The sequence below is a fragment of the Nanorana parkeri genome, unplaced genomic scaffold (assembly GCF_000935625.1).
Source record: "Nanorana parkeri isolate BGI_ZX_2015 unplaced genomic scaffold, ASM93562v1 scaffold937, whole genome shotgun sequence".
In the NCBI taxonomy this organism is placed as follows: domain Eukaryota; kingdom Metazoa; phylum Chordata; class Amphibia; order Anura; family Dicroglossidae; genus Nanorana; species Nanorana parkeri.
Genome location: NW_017307205.1, coordinates 433,484 through 448,827, shown reverse-complemented (window position 1 = coordinate 448,827; position 15,344 = coordinate 433,484). Strand labels below are relative to the sequence as shown.

Genomic DNA, 15,344 nt, shown 5'->3' with positions numbered 1-15,344 from the left:
AAATTACTTTTTCTAATTTATTTTAATTTTTTTTAGGGTAAATTACTAGAATTATGTTAAGTGCTGGTATTTTGATGTTTGCTTGATTTTACCTATTTCATTCCAGCCCTCCACCCTCAAAGAAAATGAAGTTGTTTGGATTTAAAGAAGACCCATTTGTGTTTCTATCAGGGGATGACCCAGTATTTCCCCCAATAGAGTAAGTAGTTATTGGGTTTTTTAAATTGCATATTACAGGATATTCAAATGATACAACAAATTTGAGCATCGCCAGCAGTAACGAATTTATACAGTGTGTGAATTAACAAGCCAGATTTAAAGTTTGGTAGAGTGACCCCTTTTTCTGGCATGCCAGAGAATTTATGAAATCCTTATGATGAGATTTATCTACAACGGCTGACAGAAATCGGTGTTAATTTAGTTTGTTTTGTGGAACTGGAAAGAGAATATTAAAAGATAAATTTACCTAAAACTTTTTTTTTGGGGGGGGGGGTGTTTTTGAATTTATCAAAACTGGAGCAAGCAGAATTTTTATGGGGAGAATAAACAAATGGTTTCTTGTATTAGAACAACCAGTACTGAGATCTTCTGGAGAGTTTCAGGGTCTCTTCCCTGAGTTTGCCTGAGGACGGGGCCGCATGGTCTCGAAACGTCGCTAAGGAGATGTGTGTGATCTCAGTCAATAAACAGCATTGACTTTAATATCATGGAGTGCGAGTGACTACTTTCATCTATCTACATTTCACAGAGGCATCTGTTGTCACCACCACACCCACCCAGTTGGATTTGGGTTTTTGTCCGGTCAGGAGTGCGATGGGACAGGAGGATTGTTATTTGTCTGGTGTGACGGTCAGCATCTACGAAAGCTGAAATACGAATTTTGGCTAAACTAACACACTGCCACAAATCTATTCCCAAATATGAAGGTCTTTATTTGATCTTAAACACTACTTCATCACCAATTTGTCTATTCCTATTTCCAAGAAAATCTGCTTTGAATGGGAATTATAAAACACACCTCTTCAAACATATCAGTAAAAACTGTTCAGTGGAATATAATGTTAACTGGAACTATTTACTATGTAGTTTTCTACATTTTAAAGCTGATCGCAGTTATATTGTTGGAGGAAGTCTAATTACAGTGTTTTTTTGCAGGAAATTTTATGGATTAGCTTCATCGTTCCCAAAAACAAATCTCTTAACACGCACTCAGGAGGGGAAGAAGAAGCAATTGTACGTGGTTTCCAAGGAGCTGAGGAACGTGCTTCTTAACAATAGTGAGAAGATGAAGGTGGGTTTTTTTTTTTTAAACATTTGTATAAACCAAATAGGTTTGTATTTTCTATGAGCATGATGTGGTGTGTAACAAATACACATGGAGAAATTTGTTGGTACCCTTCAAGGAATAAAAAAGAACCTACTATTTTCTCTGAAATAACTTGAAATGGATTAAAGTAATTGGCATCCATCATTGTCTTTTTCCATTTTTAATAAAATCAGAATTTGCTTGCGATTTAACTGAATATTTTTAAATAGTAAAACAAATAAAAATGGCAAGGGCAAAACCTTATAGGACCCATAACCTAATATTTTGTTGTAAAACCTTTAGAGGCAATCGCTGCAAACAAGCATCTTCTCAAGCTCTCAGCGAGACTTCTGCGTCTGCCAACAGGTAGCTTGGTTTACTATTCCTGAGCAAACTCAAGTTTGGGTGCCTTCTCTAAACTGCGTGTTCCAGCTGTTTCTATAGATGCTTGATAGAATTCAGAACAGGGATGTAATGTTTTGTCCTGAGCCATTTTTGGGTGCTTTACCTGTGTGTTTTGGGTCATTATCCTGTTAGAGTACCTATGATGAGCGATTTGAGACAGTGCTTTCTAAAACTGGGCAGTATGTTTCACTCCAGTATTTCTTGACAGTCTTGAGATCTGATTGTGACCTGCACAGATTCATGGCACCCCATGCCAGACGCAACAAGGCAGCCCCAAAACATAACCATTTCTCTGAGCATAAGCTGATGTACCTTGCCAGAAAACTCCAGTCTTAGCTGTCAAAAAGACGTTCTCCCTGATGCATTGCGGCTTGTCAATATGCATCTTTGCAAATTCCAGTCTGGCCTTTTGATTTACTTTGAACAGTGGAGTCCTCCGGGTCTTCTTTCTTTGAGCCCACTATCTTTTCTTAGCTCTTGTCTACCTTTCACACCATCATCCTGTTCAATCTGGGGTCTGTTTTACTCCTGCCACGTCCAGGAAAGTTGGCTACATGGCTGTTGACCTTAAACCTCTTGATATTTGCATCTGTAGTCCCAGGAATATTGCACAGCTTTGAGATTGTCTTAAAGCCTTTACCTTTTGACGTACTGTTCTATAATTGTTCTGATCTCTCCGTACAACTTTCTCCTTTTGCATTCACATGACAATACCAAACAGCAGTGTTTACTTTTCTCCCATTTTTAAATGGGTTTATTGACTCAATACAAGATTGAAGATGTGTGATACTATTTACATAAACCAGTTTGAAATATCACTATGATCCATTTATTTGTAATCTTTTGAAGGGGTACCAGCAAGTCTGTTCAGGCCATTTTAGAATATTCTTGTATATGCAATACATTATCTCTTCACTTTTTTTATGCTTTGCTCTGACATACCAAAGATATGCAGGTATATATGAGACAATTGCTTTTAATTTCATCGCCTTTTTACGAGGAATTAATCTTTGTTTAATTGAGCTGTATGCATACAAACAAATGTGTCTGTCGTTTCCACCTGATTAGTTAACATTTTGGTCCCTCTAGTGATGAAGCTTCAGTTTGGCTGCTAAACATTATGAGGGGAAGACTGGGGCAGACAAAATCTGGAGCAGCTGTGTATGGCCACTTTCTATCTTTCAATTTCAACGCATAACTGAACAAGCTGAAGATGATGGTTGATTCGCTACTATACATAGCTTCTCCAGATTCTGTCTGCTCCAGTTTTAGTAAATTCCCCTATGTACTTCTGAAGCTTCACTTCGGTGTGAGCGGTCAAATAGTGGGCATCCTGCAGATCATTTAGCTTGTCGTCATTGTGAAGCTCACAGAGTTGATGCTGATTGGCAGATAAGGAGTTGATTATGTGATGCGTGTCACATCATAGCCAAACGGACCACTTGGAGCTACCACTTGGTTTATCTGTATCGAGATGCTCTTGTATCAGCAGTGCTTTTCTTGTGTGCTGTTCTTGGAAATGGGATACATTTTATAAAGAAAGCTGTTTATATTCTACCACTATCTGACTGATGGCTGAATTTGTTTTCACTTTTCACGCTAAAAGCTTTTTCAGAAAGTACAGTAAATGTGTTGCTATTGCCAGAAATGGTGTCTCCCTTAGTACTTGTGAGTTTTTAAGAGCAAAATACAAAGAATCTGATTTTTGTGTAAACTACTAGTACCATCATGTAATGGAGAGAAAGAAAGGCAGACGTGCTGAGAAGTTTCAGCCTGGGTGGCGACCATGACTGCCCCTATCGACGCAATAAAGAATTGAGTGTAGAAAAGAAGGGACAGGAAGTGGGTTGTTCATAGGATCAGCAGATAAATATAAAGACAAAGAGCCTGAAAAAAGAAAAGCAATGCAGCCGCTGGATTAAGAGACTGGTAAACTGCAATATATTCAAATTGTACTTTTTGGGTTTAGGCGTGCTTTAATATGTAATATTTCTGAAATCAGTGACTACTATTCACATTTTGATTATGCAATGTCTTTCATAAGCAAATGCATCTTATCCACACTTTGTAAAGTACTCTTAATAGTCTTGCTGACATGTTTAATTGAAGGGTAAAGAGGAAATGAAATAACTGCAACTTGTTTGCATATTGAGTTAAGATTTAAATGTTGTTCGCCAATGAGCTCCCATTATGTGATTAGACGACAAATCGGAAAGTGTGAACTAATTTAGCACGTGTGCAGCTTGTGGAAGATTTACATTTGATGAGCTGTAAAAGCTGACTTCTGCACAGGCTGCCTTCAAACAGCAGTGTTGTAATAAACAATGTTGTTGTGTTCATTCTTACAGGTAATAAATACTGGTGTGAAAGTGCTCTGCCGGAATAATGATGGAGAACAATATGGCTGTGCTCACAGACTAGCTCAAGAGGTATTTTTTTTTGTGTGCACATACTCACAAATGTGTTATTGGTTTATCAAACCTGATGGGTTTAAGCATTAGTGTAGGGGTGTAGCGTTAAATAGAAAAGATTCAACGTAGGCTATAGTGCTGTGTAATTATTCAGTGCATCTTTATGTGTAAATGTATCCCACTTTCTATATCTGCAGGGCATCTATACACTGTACCCATTCATCAGTTCAAGGATTGTAACTGTATGTGTAGACGACATCAAGGTACTTCTTACCCAGGAAAATCCTTTCCTAAGTAAATTTAGTAGTGAAACCCAGAAACAAACTAAAGATTTAGGTGAGTAAATTACATTACTCTTATAACATTTGTCAGCGAATTGAATCTAGCTGTTTTGCCATTAAATATATTGGTTTTGTCTTCATGCTCCTTTCATATATTTATAAAAAATGACATGAATATAGCATAACAAATTGGTTACAGTGATACCACTGTAAAAGTGTTAAAAGATGTAGTGGGGTGAAATGAAGAATGAATGTCTTGCATTCCACCAGAAAGTAATTATCAGGCCTCTCAGTATCTACTACTGGCCTGATCTCATCCACCTCACAAACAGTCCAGGATTTCAGGTAATGTGCTGTCTATAGTGTATCCAGGGAGTCCATGTTATGACATGTTCTATCCTATCCATTGAAATGGCCTTTGCATCTTCCATACTAGAGACCACATCTTCCTGATGCTTCCATTCAGAAAGAGTAGGGGGCAGACTTGAGCTCCAGTGAACGTAACACTCCTTTTTAAAGGGACATTGTTGATTTATTTACACTTTTTTTTTTTTTTCTTTACATTTTATTTGGTCACGTGAATATAAATTATTGCATAGGAATGTTGTGTGTTCTTGTTTCCAGCCAACAGCTCAAGCTTTATGCTCCTTTTCAAGTTTACCAATTTTTCCTTCCTGTTGGGGAAAAAAAACCATTTATAGAGCTTAGTAGCTTAAGCTGGAAGTTACGCACACAGCTGAGCAGTTACTCACCGCCCTTCAACTCTGTGTCTAAGGCCTTGTTCACACCAAATGCAGACCAGATCCGGTCAGGTTTCTGCACACAGTGCAGTGGGTTGTGCCGCGTTTTGGATGCGTTTAGGGCCAGTTTTGGTTAAAAAATAAATACATTTTAGTTTAACATGGGCTTTCAGGCACTTGCATGCGTTTTTAGATGCGTACCAGATCCAGAGCAGGTAAAATAGGGCTTGCCGCAGTTTTTTCATCCGGTCTGGATCTGGTCTGGATCCGCACGCTGCGATGTGAACTGGAGGTCAAAATACCGTAGGAATACATTGGACGCAGTTTTGATCCGGTCTGCACCTGCTCTGGTCCGGATCTGCTCCGCGCTTTGTGTGAACAAGGCCTAAGGCTTCAGCCAGGCAACCTACTTGAGAGGAAAAAACTTGTGCTATGCTGTCTTAGAAATTAGTGATTTGGAACGGCTTTGTTATGGGTGCGCCCTACACACCTATAGATACACAATCTTTGTTTTACAGAGAGATGTATATGAGTTTGTGTTTTATATCTATGTTATTGATTCAATAAAATGTTTACACCTGCTGACCATTGATGCAGGGACATTTTGTTTTTTACTCCGCACAGGTGCAGGGCATTTTTTTTTGCCCTGTTGACCTATGAAGCAGGTTTCTTCTCCTCCTCCTCCTCCTCCCTCCCTCCCTCCCACATGCGGGGCATTTATTAATACCACTGACGTGGACGTTTTGCTTTTTTTTTTTTATTTTCTTACTGATCAATATTATTTTTTTGAACTGCTACAGAACAAAGTCTGGCCCCCTCTAACAATTTAACTGTCCCTTTGCATAAAAAATAGTTGACCCCCCTCATTTAAAGAAGAACTATGGGGTTAGGGCTTTTCCCTATAGTTCTCCTTAGGGTAACGGGAGGACACAAACTAGCGTCCTCCCGTCACCCTAAGCTCAGTATACCGCGAGCTACAGCTCGCAATATACTGAGACGCCGCAGCTGAAGCGGATCCCGACAATTATGTCTGGATCCGCCCAGCTGCATGAGTGACGGCTGGCTCTGCCTATCTAGAGGCAGAGCCAGCTGTACCCTCCCCCGTCCGATCCGCCAGTCAGCGCTGGAGGAGCGGGTAGAGGGGAATCCAGTCCCTCCCCTGTCATGGCAGAGAGCCGTGACAGGATCGAGAGGTGAGCGAACGCCGGTATGTGTTCGCCCTCTTCCCGATCTACTGAGCCGACCTGTGACAGTTTCATTGTCACAGGTTCGGCTTGAACTAATGAGGTGAGTGAAAAGCACTCACCTCATAGTTCTCCTTTTAAGTCTTCAAAAACTGAAGCTAACATACAGTACAGTTTTTAGTAAAATGTTTTTTATAAATGCTAACTTGTGTTTTCATGCTCCTTGAGTTTCTGAAAGGTTTAGCATATTCAGTGAATCATCACCGCTGTCCATACTTGAAGCTTGCATAACACATTGAGTTTAAAGGCTTAAAAATACAGCAACAGAAGGCCAGGGGATTAAAAAGGCAGACCAAATCTATGTTTCATTTTCTTGAACATGCCACAAGCACTGGCATTCTACCAGACTCTCTCTATCACAATGTAGTCTAATTGCAGTTTAACTCCTCTATTCATGTAATATATAATCTGCTCTCACAACAGTACACATGTATTTGTTTAGAACATTTTAATCCTCACACTGTAAGTAGTTTGTCTTGGCTAGGACAGAACTGCACTATAAATACTCATTGTTTAACAAAATATATATATTTTTTTTTATCTTCAGCTATGGGAAGCGTTGTCCTAAAATTTGAGCCTGATCCACAGTAAGTAATCTTTTAATTATTATTTTTCATTTGAAGTATATCATTTTATTGGAAGACAAGATGCTTGGAAGTGGATGTGATCCCTCTCCATGAGCACCAAGTTCATAGCAGTTGGGTAGATTAAATATGTATATGAACATTCCGCACCCAATGCCTTTGTGCAGTTATAAGCAACATAATCATCCTTCGGAGGATGGGAGTCTTGGAGATAGTATTTCAGACATTTGGGAAGAGGATGCAATTCAATGGCTATCAAAGAGCTACTATATCATTGACGTTGAGAGCAAGATATCCACTTTTGCTGTATAAGAGAAAATGCATTTGAATTGGTTAAGATACTTGTCAGCATTTAATTAATAATGATTCCAGTTAGTCTGCTCTTAACTGCCTTGAAATTCAGGGTGGCCGTTTTCCAGGCCTTGACAATGGTTTAGTGGCTGAAAAGTTCAAGCTGTAGTAAAAGGCTTATTGAGAAGTGCCTCACATGGATTTTCTATGGCGATATGTATGAAGCAGCATATTAATGAGGTTATATTCCTGAATCCACAGTCAATGTATGATTGGGCTGATTCACCAAATATGTGCAGTTGTTCCTTGGAGGGGACACCCAGGGAAGCTAATGGAAGTGTAGTCTAAGTGGGAATAAAACATGCCAGATGTGCAGGGGGTATAGTATTACCTATAAAGAACCTTGTATAAATTCTCTAGGATTTAAAACCTTCCTTGAACACTTAGTCATTGCTTGCCAGATATCCTGACAATCTTTGGGAGATGGTGAAGAATTGGAGTTGCTGCTATTTTTTACACTGTTATAACTAAACAAGAAAATCCTCTTCTGATTCAAGCGAGTTGAATAAGTTGCGCAGCTGGCCTTAATGTTTTATTGGGTGAATAAGGTGCAGACACAAGCTGTTTGAGTATGTCGGGTACCAACATTAGATACCTTTTTTATAGCAGAACTCCGGGCACAAATTTTATTTGGCTAGTCCCACTGCAGCGATTGTACGTCCCTTGGCGTACTTACATCCTATACACAGTATATAGAACATGATGACTCTGGGACTTTATACCGCTTTAGCCGAAGGGGGGAAGTGAGGCACAAGGGAACCTAGATGAAAACTAAGTGGGTCTACCCCCTGTACTTGAAGCACACATGTTATTAACCCTTGAAGTTCCTCTTAAACTTGGTACCAGCACACCTTTGTATCGAGGGGTACACCGCATCAGAGCTAGTAAACACTGGTCACCTTGTTCCTTTCTATAGTAAATGAGTGTTTTTTTGGTCAGTTTTGTTATTGGCTGAAAATGCCTGGGGAAGTTTTATACTGATTGACTGGTTAATTTTTAATGTAAAAGTTCATGGGCAATTTTATTTTTTAATAGGAAACCTGACACACTTCAGTGCCCAATTGTTCTGGTAGGCTGGCGAGGTAAAACCTCCATCCGTTCCTTTGTTCCAAAGAATGAGAGAATGCATTACTTGAGAATGATGGGAGTGGAAGTTTTTAAGGAAAAAAGAGAGAACACAAGAAACACTTCTGCGGAGTCGGAAGCCATCCTCAACCAGGCAGAAGTTGAGGACATGGACTGCATAAAAGAAGATGAAGTCTTGCCAGAAAACGAGGACACTGATATAAATGATATTACAGATGATAAAGAAGGCAGTGATGTAGCTGAAGTGCCGGCAGAAACTGCTCCAGGATGTGTGGAAGAGTCCATTAGAGATGAGGAGGGCAGTGCCTTTGCTGGTGTGAAGCAAGAGGAGGCTGCAGCATGTCTGGAAGACTCCAACATGGATTGCCCAGACAGTGATCATAAAGAACAATAGCAATTCAAACACTATTGGAACTAGTAGCCATGTTTGGTTGTGACTTGCTTTTAAAGGAAATTTGTACTGAGAAATACAAATTACAGAGAGATCCACTGCTGATCTCCCTCTGAAAATGCTGGTACTTTTGAGTCACTGACCCAAAATAAGCATGCAGCTAGTGAAGATAGTCAGAACTTCTGATCTGCATACTTGTTTTAAGTTACTAATTTGACTTCATCAGCAGCTCATTTGTCTTTTCAGTATATGTTTCTGTCAAGTCTCAGTCTTTCCTGCAGAATTAAAGACTATCACGTCTATTTTTTTTAATGTAAATTCCAGTGTGGACATTATTTCCTTTTTAAATAAAGTTCTTTAATGAAAAAGGCTTTACGGATTTATTTTTACAAGGTTTTGGAAAAAGTTTGCACGTTGCCATTCAATTAACACTGCACATGTACTGTCTTTGTTCACTTTTAAATGTGTGTTGACTTGCCTTTTTTCAATAGGTTTTTGTTGATTTCACTCACTCATCAGGTAAAAATGCAAAGATGTCAATGTAGATGGAGAGAACATTGGTGTAGGTCTTGGTGTCCGCACTAGAAGCACACTGTCTAAGTCAAATTGCGGACACCTAGACCCGCACGGATGTGCAAGTTCGGGTGTGCGGATGACGGCATACAGCCACGTCCTCCCATAGGGAACAACAGGCTACTGTGTGCAATTACATGCAGCACCTGTCCCTCCCGCGATCGGCCAGTTTTCAGGTGTGTACGCAACTGTATGAGGGAGACACTCATGCTTTTCTGTACTTTTTTTTTTCTAGCATGTTCCCTAAGCTGCTCTAAGCCATTACGGCACCCTCAGCAGCTATCCAAATCCGTTTTTTCCTCGGCTGTGCCTAGGTGGACTCGAACCTGCCAGACGTAAGATGTGGGGTTGGCATGTAATGTACTCAGTGCCAAGATGAACAATTCACAGGCTGCAAGTTGAGTAAGGTAACCCACAGGCTTTTGCCCATCCAGGTGCTCCCAGTGCATTTGCTCCGTTTCCTGAGGGATCAATGTGGGGCATTGCTGCAACTCGTTGCTGTCGAGGTTGGGACAGTATGGTTCAATGTGCTTGTCTCCCTTGCCATTCATTGGCCCCTTCTGCACTGACACAGCCTCCCATTAGAGTTCTGTACTGTACATGCACCCACTATTTTTCTCTATGGGTGTGTGCCGAGCTGCTCGCATGCTGCTGCTCTGCATGGAAATAGCACAGAGGAATCTACACTACCACATGTTTCTAATCACTGGGTCACCTTATGCTTACAAGAGTCTGGTCTCAGGGCAACCTCTGAACTCTGCAGGTCAATGAATACTTGGGCTTTATCTTAAGCAAATGGTGGGTCATAATGTAGATGTGGATACATGTGGGCTGCTGGTTCTATATTTCCACATCCCTCAATGGGAATGATCTGTTCCCTCTGGTAACAGTGCTTCTGCCGGTCATATGCCTGATTCCTTTTCCTCCTATCTGCCTCGAGGATCTCCTCGGTTCCTTCCTCTACTTTACTATCTAGAGAAGAGTTTTATACAATAAATGTCTCTCTTATGATGGATGTTTGAATACAATGCTGTCACATCTAATGTTAACCAGTGGTCATCTGGCATCCTTATTCTATCTTTCACCTTCCTTTAACAAATCTTCTCTATTTTCACTTCATAGATGACCTTTATATTTGGAAGGGAAAGTCCTTAGCTATCAATTGTTTTTGTCTCATTTGAATTGGGGTTTAAAATTTACATCAATATGACTAGGTTTCATTTTCTGCATATCTGGCTGACCGGTCCATTAGGAGAAAGAATATCCACCAATGCACATTTTAGACTGTGGATTCAAATAGTTATTTACCTTTGTCCAGTACACATTACAAAACCGAATATTCTTTTGGACTCTAGGAATTGGACAACATTATAATAAGACACTGATTTTGAGAAGATCACTCAGATTTATACACAAGATTTAATGATCGAATCAATCCTGAATCCATAATAAATGGAGCTTATAGCTTGGCATATGCTGTGTGAATTTCCAGTGGGTGGCTTTGACGCCATCCTTCCGACCCACAAATCAAAATTTTGTGGGTCGGATGTATTCTGACAGCCCCTGTCAGAATACATCACCCAGTGGGTGATTTGTCCATTCATGCTGTTTAGTATGGATGGAGGAATAAGTGATATCTGCTTTGCTCTGCTCACAGGTTGGATACACAAAAAATAAATAATAACCGTGTGTGGTCAACTTTACATAGAGCAAAGAAATTCACACAAGATAAATGTTCATCCATGAACAAAGTAACAAATCCCAACTATAACTGTAAAAATAAATTATCTCATTGCAGCCTGCAATGAACAATATCAGGATATTGGAGAGATACTTAACAAATATTGGTATTGGCTACAAAATCCTCTGAAAGAAAAAAATATTTCAAAGAAAACCAATCTTCATATTTAGGAGAGCAAACACAATAGACAATGTAGTAGCTAAAAGGAATTATTGGAACAAATACATTACCGAAACAATCTAGCAAAATGCGCTGGTTACAAGAAAATGTTAAAAATGTAAATTAAATTGTTCATGCTGTCATATCTTTCAAAAAGCACCACTGTGGCACACTCGGAGGCATCTGGGCTATAAATGAATACCTAAACTTTGGGTCAGAATGCGTGATCTACAGTATATGCTTGACTGTACATGTGGGATGTGTTCTATTGGATACACAGTTCAGACATTAAAAGCACAAACATAGATTTAATATAAATGTTTCAGAAACCTTGTGTGGAAATTTATCAAAACTGGAGCAGCTGCCCATGGCAACCAACTAGCTTGTCTGTTCAGTTAAGATTTTAAAATGAAAGGGAGAAGCTGATTGGTTACCATGCAGAACTGATCCAGATTTTGTCTGCTCCAGTTTAGATGAATTCCCCTCAGTGTCTCTAGACACTATCACAGTACCACAATAACGCTTTTTCATCAAGGTGCTTGAAATACAGGAAAGAGATTCCAGCATTTGTCAGATGAAGAATGTTCGGATTTATGGAATGAATATATTAATACCAGATGGTTTAAATGAAGTTCTAGAGAAATTCAAGTATTGATCTTAAAATGTGTATGATGAAGGGATGATTGTATAATTCAGTGTGATTTTTGTTTTTATGTTTAACAACATAAATACAAATTATGTTAATTAGGTATAACTTTAGGTCTCTAATATGCTACACTGTATCGAGGCTGGCAAATAACTTGTGTATTGCGAGTGACCCGTTTTTTTTCTTTTTTGTTCCTGATGGGCATTGTAAGCAGTACAATTTATTTAATATAGGCTTGACTGTGAGACTTGATTAAACCCAGACACCATCAACATCTATGCACAATTAATGTCACCAAGCTGGGGCAACTTTGGTCATGATCGAAGTTGGTTTGTGTAGTGCTTAAGCCGATCGACACATTTTATGATGTTGTTGTTTTCAGGCAAGCTGTTGCATGGAAAGTATTTAGCATCCACTGGGCAAAGGGCCTTCAGTACATCTGGAATTTGGAGTGGAATTTCCAAATGTCTTCAATTGCCCTACCAAAATTGCAGTGCAACCAAATATCAAGCCAGACTAGACACTGAATGTCTCTGCTATGTTGCGGAGTCCAGATGTTTCATCGTTCTATTAAAATAACAGTTAAGGAGTTAGGATAATACCTAACAACATGTTATTATACCACAACTAGAAGCAAGTTCACTTTGGCAAAATAAGAAGTTTTATTGAGTTTGTGAAATATACTTCGTTATATAAGATGTGATATCAATGAAAAAAACTGCTGAATTAAAGAAAACATGCCAAATTGGTCAATTTTGACTTGCTATGAATGAGAAGGAGGAATGGGGGTGCTGGCAGTTAGGAAAAGGAAATTTGGGGCATCTTCAAGGGTTATGTTTTACCCGTCCATGGATCATAGGGGAAAGTTGATGATCTACTTCTACCATCCCAGAGGGAGCAGGAAATGCGGCAATTAGAGGAGGTGGTGAAATAAACTGCCATATTTCCTGATGGTGGCCAGTTCCCCCGCACTGGAGGCATAACTGCAGGGGCAAAACCTACACACTTTACAGGGGGAGGGGCAGGCAGCACTAAAAACTAAGTGTACAAACCTTCGGTCATAGACTGCTCGCCCTTCCCCAAATCCAGGTTTCTATTTTGTGGAGGCATATTTTTATCAAATGTTGTTTTACTATGGCCCTAATTTTTTGGGGTCTTTTGGCAGCGTAGGCTTGTTGCTGGCACAGGCAAAGCTGCCATTTGCAGCTCATCAAAACATACTTGTCTGGCAAAGTTTTGTGCACCAAAGTACCACATATTTAATCATCGCCTATTGCCGTAGCTGCCATTAAAGTTATTTAAAAAACAAAAGGAACAGGCAGGCCTAAATGTTGAGGCTAAGATACTGCATGCGGAGGTAATAGCTTTTTTTTTAAAAACTATGTATAGATTTAGGAGGGAGGAAATTACATGGCCAAGGAAAAGTGGAAATGCCTGCTGCATGGCTTTTCTTTTGATGCTGTACAGCAGAGGTGGTCAACTCTCGTGATATGGGGGGCCTCAAGTGCAGCCCCTGATGTCACCAAAAGGCCGCACATAATAATCTGTCAATATAATGCTACAAAAAGCTGTCGGAGACTGTAGACATGTAACAGGAGGTGGTCAAAGACTATAAAAAAAATTGGTTCAACTGTATATTTATTTGGAGTGGCTGAAGTTCCAGTTTAATGATCCTTAGCTCTAGGTTTCCTGAATATCAGGAACGTCATTTTTATTAAGAAGACAGGCTATCCTATCTATCCTCCCAAGAAAGGACTCTCCTATATTACTACATTTGTTATCACAGTTCAATTGGACATACATATTACAATACAATTAATTGCATTGTGCTGGCAAAGAAATATTCCACAACTAAAAGACAGTAGTGACGGAGGGACATGGGATTTTAATGTAAGAACGGTAAAGTGGTAAAATATTTGTCACTTATAACATGCTGTTTTACCTGCATATTATAGACATCAGCTATAGAGGGCAGTGTTGTTTTACTCAGTGTAATTCCCAATCATTAAGCATTCCAAAGGTGTTCCAGTACTTCAATGAGCGTGTAAGGATTGTAGGTTCTATCATAATTAAATGTACTCTTGATTTTCTTTTTTTGCAGTGATGTAAGACATTGTGATCCCATTAATGAATTGTAAGTTGCATCAACAGACAACATTGTTCATAAGGCAATGTAATGTTCACCGATGCATGTGGCATGTTAAGTATACGTTGATGTGTCCAGGGAAGGCATCACAAGGTTGCAGAGAATAGAGGAAATAGTGCATCCAGCACTGTTCATATTGACCTTTGATGCAGATTTGTAATTATCTGCCAATACTTTCTGTTCTTTCAGAAGCACTTCCCACACTGATGACAAGTTGAACGCTGTTCATAAACTGACCTTGATACATTATGGAATAAGCTGCTTTTTTTTCACTTCAGTTATTTTTAAGAGGCATTAACACATTTTCATGGAAATATAAGTGGATATTTGTCTTTAAGTTTATTATGGTCCCAATAGCCTCCAAACCCCCAAGAATGACGTGCTTTTAATTTTGTTCCCAGTCATATGATCATGGCAAAAAAATCTGGGAAAGGTACTTAAGGGAATGTATAGTCTTTACAATGATTTTATCCTATACTTACTGTAAAAGACATACAGCAGGTAAAATTAAGTTTTAGTCCCCCCTTAATTTCAGTCTAATACAAGGATTGCATGTTCAAAATAATATAGAAGGTTTGATTGTTTATAAGGAAAAGGTGATAAAAAGAGATGTTGTATTGTAAATTAAATGCTTACCGTAAAAAGTAAAAGAAATGGAGAATATCTTTGTATGTTGGACTTCTAGAAATGGCTGCTGGTTTGGAAGGGTTCTATTTTAATGGTATACAGAATGGTAATCTGTATAAATGGTTAAGAGATTGTGTGTGTGTGTGTGTGTGTGTGTGTCAGTATTTGGCTTACCTCTTCCTCTTAGCCCATAAGTGTGCACCTCCACTCCTTTCCCCCAGGAACACAAACAATGGGCACAGAACCTTCATAAGCCAGAGGAATGAGTGTCCTCTACAGGCTGCACTGAGGAGGAGGTGATGTCAACAGAGGGAGAAAGAAGTGGACAGAGAGCCTGCATCTCTAGGTTGTCTTTTTTTACTCTTTGTCCCTGCAGGTAGTTGCTAGCTGACAGAAAGGTGGTGTCTTGGGTATTGGGGTTCAGTTACATGAGTGCTGGAAGGCAGGGAGGTGCAGTGTCAGGGGTGCTGGGAGGCAGTCAGGTTCAGACTCAGAGGTGCTGTGTTAGGGCTGCTGGGTGCTAGAACTCTTCGAACATACATGTTATGGTTACAGCAATGGTAAACACATGCACTGTGCTATTTGTATGGTGCTATTCTTTAAAATGGTACCGCGAATCGCAAGTACAGTAGATGTCCATAAAATTGTATGAC

At 39.5% G+C, this 15,344-nt stretch overlaps 1 protein-coding gene across 1 annotated transcript in view; it reads left to right on the top strand.

Annotated features, from left to right (window-relative positions):
* Positions 1–8,802, top strand: part of NSUN2 (NOP2/Sun RNA methyltransferase family member 2) — a 36,788-nt gene extending 27,986 nt beyond the window's left edge. The window contains exons 14-19 of the mRNA XM_018566321.1: positions 107–199; positions 1,156–1,291; positions 4,060–4,140; positions 4,320–4,458; positions 6,935–6,974; positions 8,358–8,802. Coding sequence (XP_018421823.1) covers positions 107–199; positions 1,156–1,291; positions 4,060–4,140; positions 4,320–4,458; positions 6,935–6,974; positions 8,358–8,802 — 934 coding nt within the window. The remainder of the gene's footprint in view (positions 1–106; positions 200–1,155; positions 1,292–4,059; positions 4,141–4,319; positions 4,459–6,934; positions 6,975–8,357) is intronic.
* The last annotated feature ends 6,542 nt before the right edge of the window (positions 8,803–15,344 follow it).